Here is a 16,023-nt window from a genome sequence, read left to right as displayed (position 1 = left end):
TGTTTGTTATCAAAAAATATCTACTCTAGAGGGACTTGGCTGTTGTTATTGATTCTATTTGGAGTCTACCGGAAGTTAAGTTAGGTCCACAAAAGCGCTCACGCGCATTAACGTTTGTTTATGTTGATGCCGTCGAAACCGTCAGGTTTTAAATAAAATTTTCAGTTACACAAATGTGTGTTTCCTCTAGAAGTAGTAGGCTATGGTTTTCTCTTTAAGTGTTCGGTTGGGAAAGGGTGTTATATCATATAAAACAGTATTATTTTGCTGTTTCACAGACAAATATAAATATACATCGAGTTCATTTAATTATGTACATAAACGTATACGATTTGAATTCAAGCATATATTCCAAGCATATGTAATATCAATGTACTAGTAGTATATTATACTAATGTACTTCTTGGGACTAAACTGGACCACTTGATAGCTTATTAAGTGTAACAGTAACAAACTTTAAGTCCTCAACTATGCAAGTTTTTCTTTTATTTAGTATATGAAAGTATACATAGCTTAATTTTATATATATATATATATATATATATATATATATATATATATATATATATATATATATATAGTAGACTTAATGTTAACTCCCAATGATTTACATATTACGTAAAGAGATACATGTTTCTGTGCAAGTTAATTAACATATAATAAAAAATAATATTATATTTTTAAGTATATCAAGATATTTAGCTTAAAAGATATGTATACTCAAGACACAACTGAAGAAACAAAATTTTGTACATTTGTTTTTATATTTGTTTTCCGGTTAGCATTTTGATAGAAAGTCTACTAAAGGCTGTAGGCTCTGGCACCCCAAATACTGTGACAACATGCCCCACAAAAAGGGTCAAGTTGTGTTCTCTGAACTGTATGATTTATTTTCTATACTACAGATGACTGTGAATGTCACTGACACAATTACAGCACATTCATTTTTGATAGCAAAAAGTCGCAAGTTTAGGCCTATCGCCTAGTCTGAGAGTTATGAAAATGATACAATGTTTTAATGTTGATAGGAGGCAAACACACACAGGGGCACTCAGTCTGGCACATGCTAGTAATTGTCACGATCAAAACAAACAAGAGTGCCTGCTTGACTCAGTGACCTTGTGAGGACCTCAGGAAAGCAAGAGTCAAGACTTTCAGAAGTTCACCACAAACTGGACAGGTGTTCAGTACTCCAGACAGAACACATTCCTGCCTGATGTCTTTAGATGATTCTTCCGTTGACTCAAACCGGACACGATGCAGTCCTCCTCTCTGACCAAGCACAAGAAAAGCATCCCTGCAGCTGACAGATGGTTCCTCGTGGAAACTGGCAAGACTGGATCTCCACAGGACTCTCCCCCAGCAGCGCCTCCAGCACCTCTGCCTCCTGCATTCATCCGGCACCTGTGGACCTCACATGACACCTGTGAATACTCAATTTACAACTTTAAATAATAAATTCTTCTCTATTCATATTTTGTAAAAAATGTCGTAATTTAAACAGTTTTGAGGTTTATTTTTGCTTTTATTTGAAGTGAAACAATGCTATAAGACCCGTGTGATATTTTATTTATTATTTATTGTAATTGTAAACTATGGGGTTAATATTCAGTAGTTCCTTAAGTGAAATTAACATTTCAATCATTAGCTATATTCATTAATATCTATACAGGCTAAGAGAATTAAATAATCCAGTTTTAATTCACGGTGTTGCTATGACAAACTGTCTATTAAAATGTGGGTAATTAAATGTTTCTGTATGTAAATCTTTCAGATGAACGAACCTATGTCTGATCTCCTAAGGTTACTGTCCACCATCAAGATAGATGGCGCTATGGTTTTATACAGTCTATGGTAAAGAAAAACTCCTTCGCTTCTCTAAGGTCAGTTACCCTTGCGTTGCCAAATATTTATATATATAAAAAACACGGCTACAAATTAATCTCTTAAAATGATTTGTTTATTTTTATTATTAAAAAATACCTTTCATTTACATCCACACCTTTGAACGTTTCAGTTCAACCCGATGTGGGATAGACCGAGGCAAATGTTACAATTCTCCCTTATATTAAGCTCGTCAAAGGGGGGTTTTCAGGAGAAATCTGGCAACCCTTGGATCAGAGGGGACCAGTGATCCACACCAAATGAATCGCAATCTAATCGTAAACTAAACTTATTTAAATCAATACATATGTACTATAGATATTAACTGCCGTTAATGTGCTTTTGAGTTACGTTTATTCCGAGATCTAAAAGCCCACCGTTTGAGGTCCGTCTGATGAAAGTCGTTTCGAAAATGTGTAACAGACCGGTGTCGTAAACTTTAAACTCAGCATGACTCATAATGAGTAACACCACGTTGCGAGGTAAAGTCTGGGCGGCTGTGACACAAGCTTTTAAACTTCCAATGGCTCTCATAAGGCGGATGATAACAACACTGATCAACCGAGTGTGGATGAGCACGCTGCCGTCTCCGAAGATGTCTGCTCAGACGATGGTTGACTGTAACAGAAGGAAAATGGTAGGCCTACGTCAGATAGTCTTTTACTTGGCATTACCATGTTATGATAAACTGTTTAACCTGTTCCTAAAAAAAATAACAGATGCTAAAGTTTGTGTAAATAGTGCATGTTTAGTAAATAACGTAGGCTACTATTTATCTTTTTCAATAAGACTTTTCGTTTAAGTACTTATTCATTATATTCTGGTAGCCAATTCTTACAGTAGTGAATTTTCAATTGGTCACGAAACGAACACTCAAGAAAAACACTATTTATATATATATTTGTTAGTCTTTTTACCAATAGACAAGTATATTCAGTGATTTATAAAGTGGTATATACTTATACTATATAACCAGTTTATTTTAAACTATTTGGTTAATACTTGTTAGTAATAACTAGTATATTACAAGCAACATATTTAGTCCGTTAGCACAATAAACGTTTATATGAAGCTATAGGTAAAAAGTAGAGTAAAACAGGAATTAGCTAATGAAATATGGCTACGAATAAGTGTCAGAATAGGTACTAGTGTGTATATAAACCTATGACTGAATCACATTGTGTATTGCTGTTGTGTTTCAGGTTGTTGGGCTGGGAAACCCTGGCATGAATGGCTCTCGACATAGTGTTGGTATGGCTGTCCTCACGACGTTAGCTGAACGATTGGGAGCGCCGGATAGCTGGAGGTCTGACAGACAGGTTTCAGGGGAGGTCATTGTGACACAGCTTCAAGACATCCAGTTGGTTGTCCTTCGACCCAAGTTGCTAATGAACATCAATGGCGTGAGTGTGGCAAAAGCAGGTGAGATGTATTGTCTGTAATAACAATTATATAATCCTTTTCCACTGTTCTTGCGTACTTCGATCCTAGGAAATCTGAATTTATTTCTTATTTATTTTTATACATTTTTCCAGCCAGTAAATATTTAATTTCACCTGAGCATATTCTCTTGATTCACGATGAGCTTGACAAACCACTTGGAAAGTTTGGCATTAAACATGGTGGAAGTGCAAGGTAAATATAATAAAATTTTTGTATTAATAACTACTTTTTTTCTCTCTTAATGTGTATATTGAGTTAATTGGTGACTGATTCATATTTTCATCCTTTCAGGGGTCACAATGGTGTGAGATCATGTGTGGACTGGCTTCATACTGATGTGAGTTAGCAAATATTTCCTAGGGCAAGACATCATCTGTTGTGATTTGCTGTAGAAATTAAGTATAACAACACATGCTGATTGTGCCCGCAGGTGATGCCACGCTTGCGTATTGGTATTGGGCGACCATCGGGGAAAATGCCTGTTGACCGTTATGTTTTAGGACGTTTTTCACAAGAGGAACAAAATGTTCTAGACTCTGTCATGAAGCAGAGTGTAGATGTTCTGCTGACATTTATCACAGACTCGCAACCCCAGACTTCCCCAGCAGAGGGAAGAAGAGCGTCACGAAAGAATAAATCCAGGACTCTTTCACCACCTCAGGACACCACAGAAGAGCAGAAACAGAGCTGACGGACACATTAGATGTTTGATAACTGTATTTCTTTTCTGATAGAGTTGAGTTTTATGATGCCATGTTTAGATCCCCAGAAGAGGGAAGGATACTGTCATAAAGGACAAAACCAAAACTGACATCAATGCATACTCATTTCTGATAACTCTGTACGGAAGGAGTTGAGCTTTGTTAGGCCTCTTCCATATTCCGAGTTCAGTATATTGGGAGGCAGCAGCCTGCGTTTTATGCTCTATTATAGTATTTATAACAGGTTTTCCCAGTTTTGGTAGACCCCTAAAGGTTTCTGGAGGTAAATACAGAAGAGTCAATCAATTAAAAATGCCAATGCAGTAAAAATGTATAAGGCTTTAAAAAAAACCCAACCATAAGTAAATAAACAACAGAAATTTGGCCAGTGAACATGTAAAGAAAAACATCAACATCATATTACATAAAAAAAATTTGAGTGTTTATGTAAATAACTTTTTTCATATAGGTGTCAATTTAGCAAAAGAGTTTGGATACCCCTGGTAAAACCTGTACAACTCTGACCTCACTATGATCCTTTAGTGTCATTTCATCTGATTGGGTGTTTTCTGAAATGCATTCAGTGCTTTATATTGTGGTGTTTTCCTCACGATGTTCAACGAGAGGTTTCCAGACACTTCAGACATTTCTGATATTCAGAGAACCGTGTTAATTCAGAAATGTGTTCTTGAATGTTTAATATGAGAATGCAATCTGTTGTCAAATCGATTTTTGTTTCTTCTTTTATAAGTAGCTATGGCTCAAAGTGTCTGCTAAACACAATGTAAAAGTTTTTTTTTTTTTTTTTTAGTGTTTTAAAATAAATATGACAAAATAAATATTTTAGATTCTAGGTAACAAATAAGTAAATCATGTCATTGATCATGTGGCTCTCATCCAGACATTTAGATGTTTTTTGGATCATCTCGAACCATGCTGGAGAACAAACGTGTTGAGATCATGTAGGTCAAGTGCTGCTGTCATCAAAGCAAAACAGGCAAAAATGTGAAATTGAATTTTTAAATTAAACTTTTCACTCAAACATGTTTTGCACCCCTTTATATCATAAATATGTAAAATATAAAGATGGTATATACATTTTATTGCAACCCAACAACATGAACAGAAGTTATGTAGTTTTAAAAGAAACACTTGTTTCGTTACTGAATTAATAATAGCTGAATGAACACTCAATCAACAAAACACGTTCAATGCAACAACACATATACTGTACATAGTTTGAGTCAGTTTCCTGTCTCTCTGTCAGATCTTATTATAGGCTTCATGAGCTGTCTAGGCAAAAAGTTTTATTACACTTAAGTTTTATAAAAAAAAACACCATTCCTTATTGGGCTCAGCACAATTATTAATTTATGAACCCACTCATGTAATTAACACCATAACTGATTAAAAAAGGATAAAATTATCAAGTAATAATATTGTAATAATTACTAATTTAATCTGAACCAGTGCTGTTTGGAGATTTCTGACAGATGTAGAGAATCCAAATCAAACTTGTGCCATACAAAGACTTCCATCAATACTTCAAAGACAATATCACTTGTGAAAGATTGTCAACATTCCAGCTACACTGACAAATATTCCCTGAGCAGTCCTTTACAATGGATCATTCCCAGCCTCTCTGAATGGTCAGGATCTCTTGGTCCACTCTCAGCTCGAACAATAGTAAAGGTCAGAGGTTACTGGCACGGCTGGACACACAGCTCACACAAAAGTGCAAATTTATTCAGGGTAATGTTCTAAGCCTACCAGGGGGTCTTCTCTGTTTTACAAAAATATTTAAAGTAATACACAATGCCTAAACTAGATCTCACTGAAAGTCATTTTACACAATTGAGTATTTTCATTAAAAACTTTTTGCAATCTCAGTTCAGAGCCCTCTTAAATGTAATTATTTTTGTGAATGGTCCTCTAACCCTATTTTTAAAAGTATATATATATATATATATATATATATATATATATATATATATATGTAAACATTGCTTTAAAATTATATGATTTATTAATCACTGCCTTTTTTTTCGGACAAAAAAGTGCTGTTATTTTCGTTACCTGTAATATAGCGTTTTAAAAATGGTTTTGTATCTCCAAATTATTTGCCTGTTTAAATAAAAGCCTAATATGATAAACCTTTTTTTTTCTGAGTAATTGTTCAGTGGATTTATGGTAGTCAGTATTTTAAGGTGTATGGATCTAATACCGAAATTAACTTTTAAAATTAAATCTAACTTGATAAAAAGTCACTATTGTGACTTTTCAAATTAAAATAGAAAAAAAAAGGTTTTTAAGTAACCTGTCATGAATGAAACAAGGATGGCATTCTTATTTTTATATGCCATTGATATTTGCCCATATTTTAATGTTTGCAGCCTGTAAAACCCCTATACTTATGAAGGGTCCATGAACGATTCCTTTGTGGTAAAGTGCCAGGTAATCCCTTACACGAGTGGCTTTTGAGAGAAGGGCAACGTCATCGAGGACACAATGCGTAATGGCACTGTAGACACTACTGGATTGTAATTGCAATGGACAAAAAAATCGAGTGTTGTTTCTTTAAGAGGCTGCTGGTCCCAGCGCAGCTGCTGGTCACTACGCCGAATGAGACAGAGGATACTCATCCCCTTCTCACCACAATGGCCATTTATCACTCACTGGTGTGTTATTCAAATCTCGTACCAAGCGACCACCGACCCCACTCTCGCCCTCGCCGTTTATTTAGAAAGCCGCGCAGTTGTCACGCGAGCCTTTGCGCATCCTTCAGCCAGAAACGCTGCCAGTGTGTTTTGCTCCTCATTTGCAACAGTCCTTTGGATGGGAGTGATACACGCCTATGTAGAAATGAATTTCGATCCTCCCTGACATGGATTGTGAGGGTCACGCGCATCGTGTCTTGAACACGTTGAAGAACTTTATTTATTCTGCGCATTGAAGTTGGAGACTCGCAGCGCCGCGGAACGAGACCTCTGCTGGAATTTGACGCACATCACGATGTTTCTTTTTTTTACTCGTTTTTTGGTCTTCCATACTTGATCTGAAACATCTCACAGGTGCAGACATGGCGTGGCTTCTGAAGAAAGTGTCTGGTGATGGTGCAGCACAGCCTCCTAACGATCCGCGACCGCATCGACACAGCAGCACATTCCTCGATACATTTTGTGAATTGCTGTTGGTAATTTATTTAAAACACCGGAACGAATTAATTGATCATATTTTATAATTAATTTGCTTATTGTCTGCCTTTTTTTTACCCGGTAAGACATTATTTTATTTCGCCTTTGTTATTTTAGTAACCGAAAAATAGCTCTGTGGAAATATGCTATTGTTTTTGGTAAAATAGCATACAGTACTGAGCGTCAATTTTGTCCCGTGCTATTCTGACATTTCTCTAGATAACGAAAAAAAGAGGACCGAAAAATATTATGATGTATTTTTTACCGCCAACGAATCGAAATACAGCCGATGTACTGAAAGGCTGCACGCCTGAATTATGCGAAGAAAAAACAATGTGCTTCAAGGCCTTTTTCCCACCGAGGAGCAGAAACGCACGAGGACCCGAATGCATGGATCCTATACAGTAAATATTCACGCACAGTTGTGCGGTTTATGGAAATATGAGCTCCAGCAGCTGATTGTCCAAACGCAATTCTTGTGAAATGTCAAGCGATCAGTCGAGAATTGTGCCTGGACATCTGTTGCTGGAGGCTCCCACGCGTCTCTCACATCAGTGGCTTTTATTAGCATCATTGTTTCTAAAATAACGAAGAGCTGTTTCAAGTTGATGATTTAAAATGCAATGTTGAGGAAAATTTGAGTTGAATGCAATTGACATTACATTTTAATCAATAAAAAGATTAGCTTACATTTGCTGTAGGCTATTTTTCGTTATCATGTGGTAATGTGTTGAGAAAAAAAACAATAGAAAATGGTTTAGCTTGAACGTTAAATGCATGCAATGTAAAACAGCATAAAATTAGGCTATTGTTTGTTATTATTACTATTATAGCCAATTTCATAGCAGAATTGTGTCTGTAATGTCTGGATTGATTGGTAGGCTACATTTACATAGGCTAAATGTAACCTAAAATTCAGCAATACATTATCAGTTTTTTTTTCTTTCAAGTAGCTAATATATTTTACAAAACGTAGTTACATATTTGTCACATAAATATTTTTAACTCTATAATTATATGTATGTTTACTTAGTAAATAAGAACGAAAAAATGTTTATTAAATTTATTTGTTAATCGATTGAATTGTCGATGAAGTTTAATGAAGTTTGTATTTGTGAATATATTCGTGTCAATCGAGCTGACAGGATCTGACGATTTTGTCCGATTTCTTCTCGGTGTATGACGCGTCTGCTCCAGACTTTAGGACAACAAAGAAACTGCGTGTTAATCCAATAGGATTAAACCAGATTAGTTTTACACACAGGTCAGATCTTTTGATCTTTTACAATCAGCACGAGCACAGCATTAAACGAATACATAGTTGTCATCCATTTGCATTAGACTTTTATTTTTTTTCCCTTTCCATTTGTGACTAATGCATATCGTTCAACTTCTGAAATGCATAAAAAATTGCAATAAATTGTTTAAATAAAATAGTGAATTAAGGATAATTATGCCGTTTTCTTATTTGAACCATATATATTAATAAATAAATAAAAGAATGAAGATTTGGTTCCATAACCTTAAAATAAACAAAGCATTAATATCGTAGCAAAATGTTCTTGTTTATTGTAAGACATAAAAAGACCCTTGACATTACAATAAAGACAAATAAAATTAAAAAATAATTGAATTATCAAAACGGTTTCAACAGAAAATAAAATATAGATTTTGTTAATAAAAATACAGCTTGCAGCAGTCATGGACTGCATGCAATTATGATTATCATCTGTCATAATTTAGAAAAATTATACATAGCATTTTTTATTTTTCATTCCGTACTTTTCAGTAGTTCTTTAGTAAATCTACTCTTCCAGTGCAAATGTGTTTATTTCAGGCTTTTGCATTGAAATGTATAATTTTTTTCTGCTAAAATGTATAAACAATCTTATTTAAATTGTTACAAAATCATAAACAGTTTCTTATATCTGAATGAATTCCATTGATCCTAAAGACACTGTCTTACTCTCCATGCACTGCTGTGTGAGGTTCATGTTCCCAGTTTCAGAATGGAGTCACTGATCTGATATGAAAGACTAGTAGAATTTGCACTTATCATTGCAACACCTCACGTGGAAGCAAATGAGGCCATTCATCATGTGGAGGGAAGAAGTGACAGTGTTAGCATCAGAGTCTTAGTTAGCTAGAGGATTATCAATCATTTCATGCATGCAAAGAAGGACAGATTTTGGACAGACATTTTCTTATAGATCCTCCAGAGGCCCATGTCCCCCACTGACCACACAGAGGCCAAGGGCATCCCTGGTGCCCCTCCACCCCTCTCCCAGCATTCCCCCCTCCTCTCGCCCTTTGTTCACCTGTTGTCCTGGAGACTCAATTGCTGCGGTAACCACACATTGTTTGGGTGAGAAAAGAGATGAAGAGACACACGGTCCACAAGTTATCTCACAAGAGCACGATATGATGCAAGGATTGACTTTTGAAATCATGACTACAGAAAGTGAAATGTATTTGCGTATTTAGCATCGTTTGGATGATAAAACCACACTCTATAAAGAGATTCAGGAGACCTGTCACCACAACCTAAAGAAATGCCTGCATACAGTGAAAACATCTAATTTATTAATTTCATATCCCTTTACGTTGCAAACATTACTTTGTGTTGTTCTGAGTTCTGTTGAAATAAACTTGAACATTACATTAATAAACTTAATACTGTGTGAATTAGTATTTTTTATTTTTTGGCAAGACTCTCTATGAACAAATGTTCTTCCATTAACCTTAATGTATTGTTTGTTAAAAGTTATCATGTCTTTAATACATTTCTGATGTTGTTTGCATGTAACAGAATGTTAGCACATACAATTTATTTATTCATTGTTCATGGACATTCATTGAATTTTTTTTATACATTAAAGGATTAATGTTAGTTCACCCAAAAATTTAAATTAGCCTTTGTTTTATCCTAGGTGTATATGACTTTCTTCTTTCAGAAAAATCCAATCGGAGTTATATTAAAATGGTCCTGGCTCTTCTAAGCGCTTTCATTGTAGTTGGGCGGATGCTTCTGTTCAGCAGTCCAAAACACCTTAAATAAAGCGTGCAAGCATAATAACTCTGATTGAATTTGTCTGAAATAAATAAATACCTGAAATAAAATAAATTATAAAAAGACTTTTTTTTTATTTCATCATTTCACATTATAATTTAGTTTAACTTGACTACATCTAAAATAATTAAATGTAAAAAAAAAAGGATATCTATTAATGAAAAAAATCTAAACTATTAAAAATGACAAAAACATACAACAAAATTGCTAATTCTTTAAATGAAATGAAACTGAAAATATAAAAATGTTATCTCAATGATACTAAAATAACATTAAATAAAATATTCTTAAATAACAATTTTGTTAGCTGCGATGCTTTGTGGATAGGACTCAATAAGGAAATTAAATGTTGAAATTAACTTATTATATGTGTATGTTTTACATTAATAAATTGTTATGTTTGATATGTTTAAAAGTGTTTATTTGTTGCTAAATATCTTACATGTTAATTAAATTGACATGTTAAATAAATTACATTAAGCATGTGCTTTAACTGAAATAGATAAGATTAATTGGTTTTAGAACCACCACTCAATTAGTTGGAACAAATTTTTCAACACAAATGATCTTCGTTGGTTAAAACTTTTTTGAATTTAAATTGAATGAGATGCTGTTGTAACTCCAAAAGACTGATGCAAACTATTGCATTTAATTCTCATGGTTGTTGAGCCAAAACATTTGTTTTTAGGATGCGACTTTCTAATATTAAAACACTGTTTAATTAACAAGCATATTATTAATAATGACAATATAGTCTCTAAAGCACAACCCCACAAAACGCAATCAAATAAGCGATGCACATCCAGAAAGAGGCAAAAGTTGGTTTAGCCAAGCGTCTCAGCTGAATGCACCTCAAAAGGACTTCACTCAGTGTGCTGATTGTTTTTCATCTCTGGGCCACACAAGGCCCACCGCATCCTCCGTCCCACCCCTCGGCCGGCGGCTAACTCCAGCCTGACCCGGGCCGTGCAGATGAAAGCCTCATCAGCACTGTGGCTGGCCACATTTACAAGTGAAAGACCGCCAATAATGGGGTGGTTAGGGAGAAAATGAGGAGACAGAGGGGTGCTCACAGATGTTGAGGGGGGTTGGGGGTATTGTAGCAGGGACAGAGGGGACTGGCGGAGGGGGGGTGATGTTGTGCCTTTTTAGACCTGATTTAGGACAGAATGGAGAGGTGTCCGAATGAAGGGGCCAGTGGCCAGGCGAGGGCAGGCGCTTTGGAGAGCGTGTGAACGGGAGCACTGGGGTCAACTAAGAGCAGAGGTTTGGGGGAGGGAGATGGGTCAGTCTGTTGCTTTTTGTAACAGTTGAAAATCCTTCCTTTGACACCACCCAAGGTGAGGGCCTACACTTCCTCTTGGTATACTGGATGGGACAGATGAAGTCATCAAAGTGGGTATTAGTGCTTTGTACGCAGGTGAAACGATAGGGACAGCTTTAAGAGCTTATCCACTCAAATTCAACATGGTCTCAAAGGGTTTCATGTCCAGCTCACAGTCATGGTGTCCTTCTCGCCAAACCGGCAACAGACCAACTAACACCTGCTAGCGTTTCCTGCTGAGAAACATTTAATATCCTTTGGTAAGTGGAGGAAGACGGGCTGTCAGAGGGAGTGGGGGGGCTTTGTGTCATTCTGTCCACGATCAACAGTTTTGTGTTCCCACAGTAAGAGACTTGGAACGGTCATATGTAGGGTGGGACATAAGAGAAACACCCATGACATTCAAAACATGATGTGGGAAAAAAGATCTTGAGGATTTAGAAGAGCAAACTGTTGAAAGATCTGAAAAGTTGACAGATTAAACTTGATTTTATTGTTGTGTATTGTACCTGCATTTAACTTTTGCATTACTCTACATGATTCAAATTAAATAAAAAAGAAAGACAAAACAAAACAAACTGTTCATAAAGACAGATATGACTGATCAAAGAATAGAAAAGTATATCATTATTTCCTTTACACTGCATACTATTCTAAATGAATGTGCAGAATAACTGTACAATGTAAACAACAATGAAGAACACTGAAATTGGATATGCTTAGATTCCATTTCTATTTATATCAGGACAGTTCATGCATAAAGTAGCTTTCATTTTCCCTTTAGTGTTTTCAATTAAATAAGGGAACTGAATATTGGCTCTAATCCTTCAGTGAGTTTTATGAAGGAAGGAAGACAAAGAAAAAAAGTAATATTTCAAAGCTGGTAATTTGCCTCAGATCAATCAAATTAGACAATATGGCATCTCAGATAAAAAGAAATAAGAAAAAAAAATATGCATAAAACATTTCTTAATTTTGATGTGGTACCATATAAATTTTCATTGACTGTATTTTTGTAATGTTCACTCAAAAATGAAAATTAAGTAATCGTTCACTTTCTCCCTATTGTTCCAAACTTTATGCATACATATATATATTCATACATATAAACAAACACATATCATAATAATGTACCTAATAATTTCATTAAAGTGCAATTATTGAAGGGTTATATAGGAGCCTGATAAAAATGCTAATTTTAGAATAAAATATCTAACAGCACTTTCGCATCTTGAACTCTTCAAATGATGACAAGAATTCAGTTTGTGCGAACTCTGACTTTCAGACATTATTATTATCTTTGTACAAATACTTTCAGATTAATCCGGTTAACTATTTAAATACTAAAAGAAAGCTATTATACATTATTTACAAATTTAATATGATAAAAAAAATACAATGGTATTGTGGGACAAAAAAAACTTCAAGTAGGCACTGCTGCCACCCTGTGGTCAGCATAAGAAATACAGCACTTAGTTCCATAGTAAAATGAATATCCCATGATGAAACTCTGAGAGCACTTGATTTTTAGTTAACTGCACACTGAAACTGTGTGTCGTAGGCTGTTTCACTGGTCACACAGCTCTCTGAATCTGTCCTTTAATTAACTAGCAACATGCTGGATTAAAAATGGTAAAACCAGAGCTAAATTATCAAATTCTGCTCAATCTTCAACAGACCTCATCCATATGGATGAAACATACAAATAAGAGAGTGTCCCCAAATACAGGTGACTCTATTCTGTAGCTCCATCATCAGAGGCTCTGTGCTCGGAGTTGCTGTTAAGATCCTAAAGGGATTTCACTTGGACCCTCAAAGGAAAAAGTTAACTTTAGCCGAGACCAATTTGCAGCCAGTGCTGGAGAAGTATTGGCTGTCATTTGGTGTGTAAGTCATGGCGCCCCCTACCGCTGATGCCACATCTGCCCGCTGACACTCCCCACGCTGACAGAGCTCCCGCTGGGCACAGCGCTCCACGTGGCGCCGCAGCAAGGGGAGGAAAGGCACAAAACGTGTGATAAGCTTTTCTGTAATTACTCTGGAGTGGTAGAACCCACCTGGGAAACAAAGTTCACCCACAGATTAGATTGACTTAACAGAGGAAAATTGTGCAACATATAAAGCACTAAGATTAGCAGCTACAATTAACACGATTAAAATGAAGATCTATGACACGCACTGTTCTTGTTGTTGTACACCGCATCAGCAACACTGTCCTCCAGCTCTTTCGGGAGAATGTCCTCTCGATCTCTACCTGCCTGGCGGCTCTCCAGCACTACTCTGTTAATTACCTCCTGCCCTACAGTACTGAGAAAAAAAGAAAACCGGTAAAGGGATATGGCAAAGTTCATCCAAACATGAAAATTCCTTTATCATTTACTCATCCTCTTGTTTTTCCGAACTTACAAGACTCCGGTTAATCTATAAAAACATCAATTAAAATATTTTTTTTTATGAAACCTGAGAATTTTGAAAGTCCAAGTAACCAAAACTTAATCCAAAAAGGTCATAAAGGCAACGGAAAAAACTAATTCATATGAATTGATTAGTTTCAAACAAAGCCACTGTTCAAATGGATTCATTTTACGAAGCATATATGACTTTTTGGATCCAACCCAGACTTTCAATGGAGGGACAGAAATCTCTCACGTTTCATTCAAGTAAAAGTCAAAGATTAACCAAAATAATAAGGGCTTGGATTGATATAATGGACAGGATGAGAGTATTTTTTTGGTGAACTATCACTTTAATACATAAAATTATTTGCTTTGAAATGTTATATTGCACTGAAGGACGGAAGCCTGTCCCATATACGCATTTAAAATAATATTCGATTGATTTACCTGATAAATATATAAATGGCTTTACGGTAGTTTGTCTGGAACAGAACATGAAAGGGGCCTAAATGTTGTTCTAAAACATCGATCACCCCAGGAGGCATTTTCTCCATCTCATCGAAGATGAAGATTGAGCGAGCACAAGCTGTGAGGTTTCCCTCGACCCAGCGTTTTAGATCTGACTGAGCGCAAAACAAGAACAAGTTAATGAACAATATCTAAAGAACTGTATGGATCCAGGAACTAAACATTAAAGTGTTAACTGGTGTAAATATCAATAAACACACACATACCCTGTACTGCTGCACCCTGTCAGCCGAGGGGAAGTGTAAGGTGGGAATAAACTGATGGATGTATGGACTGCCCATCGCTGTTCCGTAGATGTGTCGTCCTATCATAGAGCTGACCAGACTTTTTCCAGTCCCAGATGCTCCGTGGAAAGACAGCACTAGTGGTCTGTCAGGGTTTTCATCCTGTAAAAAATTCACCACTGCTTCCGAGACAATATCCTGGGCCACATGTTGACCATAAAGGTTTTTATAAAGGTCCCACTCTAAACCTGCGAAAACACAGGCAAGTTTGGGATGATTTCTATTAATATTGTCAATATTATCAATAATTAATCACTGATGCATTTATTGTTATGATAAAATGTATTTTACTCTAAAATATGTATAATTTGCCCAGCTAAATTGATTTGTATATAATTATGTGCACTTAAGTATGAGATTAAAAAGTATTTATAAACATAAGTAATGATAAGTCATATAATGGAGCCAACATCAGAAAGAATATATCGCAAATGCATTTTAACATTTATTCTAGTCAAAAAGTTTTCTGTATAAACGTACAAAGCTGCAGACATATACTGTGAACTATGCAGCATTTCGTTTTACAGTATGGTCAGCTGTCATCTACCATTAATGGTTAAATTAAATCTGGCGTATGTGGTATAAAGAAATTGAGTGTTACATGTTTATCTTGAAATAAATCCTTTGGTTTCATCTGGAGAAGCTGTAAGCCCCACTGAGTAAGTTAATAGAGAAGCTAATGCTAGCTGTTGACAGCTGTTCATATCCCACACACCTTACCTTTTATGTCTGGTTTGTAGTCACAGTAGCAGCTGTCAGATATTGAACAAAAAATAGACTTCATCTCAAAAGCGGTACCTAAGGACGTACAATAAATTAAAAGAAGTATAAGTATCATTGTAGCTATACCCTCGGAGCACCGCTCCAAGATGATGTGGCTGGAGGAAGCACAACTGTTACAGCTCCACAAGACACTAGAGGGCAACAAACTGATCTCACACATTCCCGCGAATCGGTTCTTTCGAGCGGTTCGAGCAGTAGGGCGATTCACTGAATCTTTTACGTTGTGACGTAGTTGCGTATGTCCGTGGCCCAAAAATAAAATGAAACCTTTTGTTTTTCTTTTCAAATAAGTTTCTTAACGGTATTAATTGTAACATTACGTGCTCCAATACCTTTTTTTAATATGCAGCCATGATTTTTGTCATAAAAATCATAATTTACAAACGAAATATGCATTTACAAACTGTATTTGCACC

The 16,023-nt window shown here is 35.7% G+C and overlaps 2 protein-coding genes across 2 annotated transcripts; one reads left to right on the top strand and one right to left on the bottom strand.

Moving 5' to 3' along the window:
• Positions 1–2,093: 2,093 nt before the first annotated feature.
• Positions 2,094–4,437, top strand: ptrh1 (peptidyl-tRNA hydrolase 1 homolog). Its single transcript, XM_026212225.1, has 5 exons — positions 2,094–2,521; positions 3,087–3,306; positions 3,420–3,519; positions 3,619–3,664; positions 3,758–4,437. The coding sequence occupies exons 1-5, from the start codon at positions 2,345–2,347 to the stop codon at positions 4,016–4,018; spliced, it is 804 nt and encodes a 267-aa protein (XP_026068010.1). The 5' UTR covers positions 2,094–2,344; the 3' UTR covers positions 4,019–4,437.
• Positions 4,438–12,086: 7,649 nt separating this feature from the next.
• tor2a (torsin family 2, member A) lies at positions 12,087–15,720 on the bottom strand (the record flags this gene model as incomplete). Its single annotated transcript, XM_026212702.1, has 6 exons — positions 12,087–13,673; positions 13,796–13,923; positions 14,460–14,635; positions 14,747–15,012; positions 15,545–15,576; positions 15,674–15,720. Coding segments are annotated over 6 exons (894 nt in total), but the record flags the coding sequence as incomplete, so codon positions are not given.
• Between the last annotated feature and the right edge of the window lie 303 nt (positions 15,721–16,023).

This window comes from Carassius auratus, chromosome 30 (assembly GCF_003368295.1).
Source record: "Carassius auratus strain Wakin chromosome 30, ASM336829v1, whole genome shotgun sequence".
Classification (NCBI taxonomy): Eukaryota; Metazoa; Chordata; class Actinopteri; order Cypriniformes; family Cyprinidae; genus Carassius; species Carassius auratus.
Note: the sequence above shows the minus strand (reverse complement) of the source record. Positions and strands in the feature narration are given on the sequence as shown.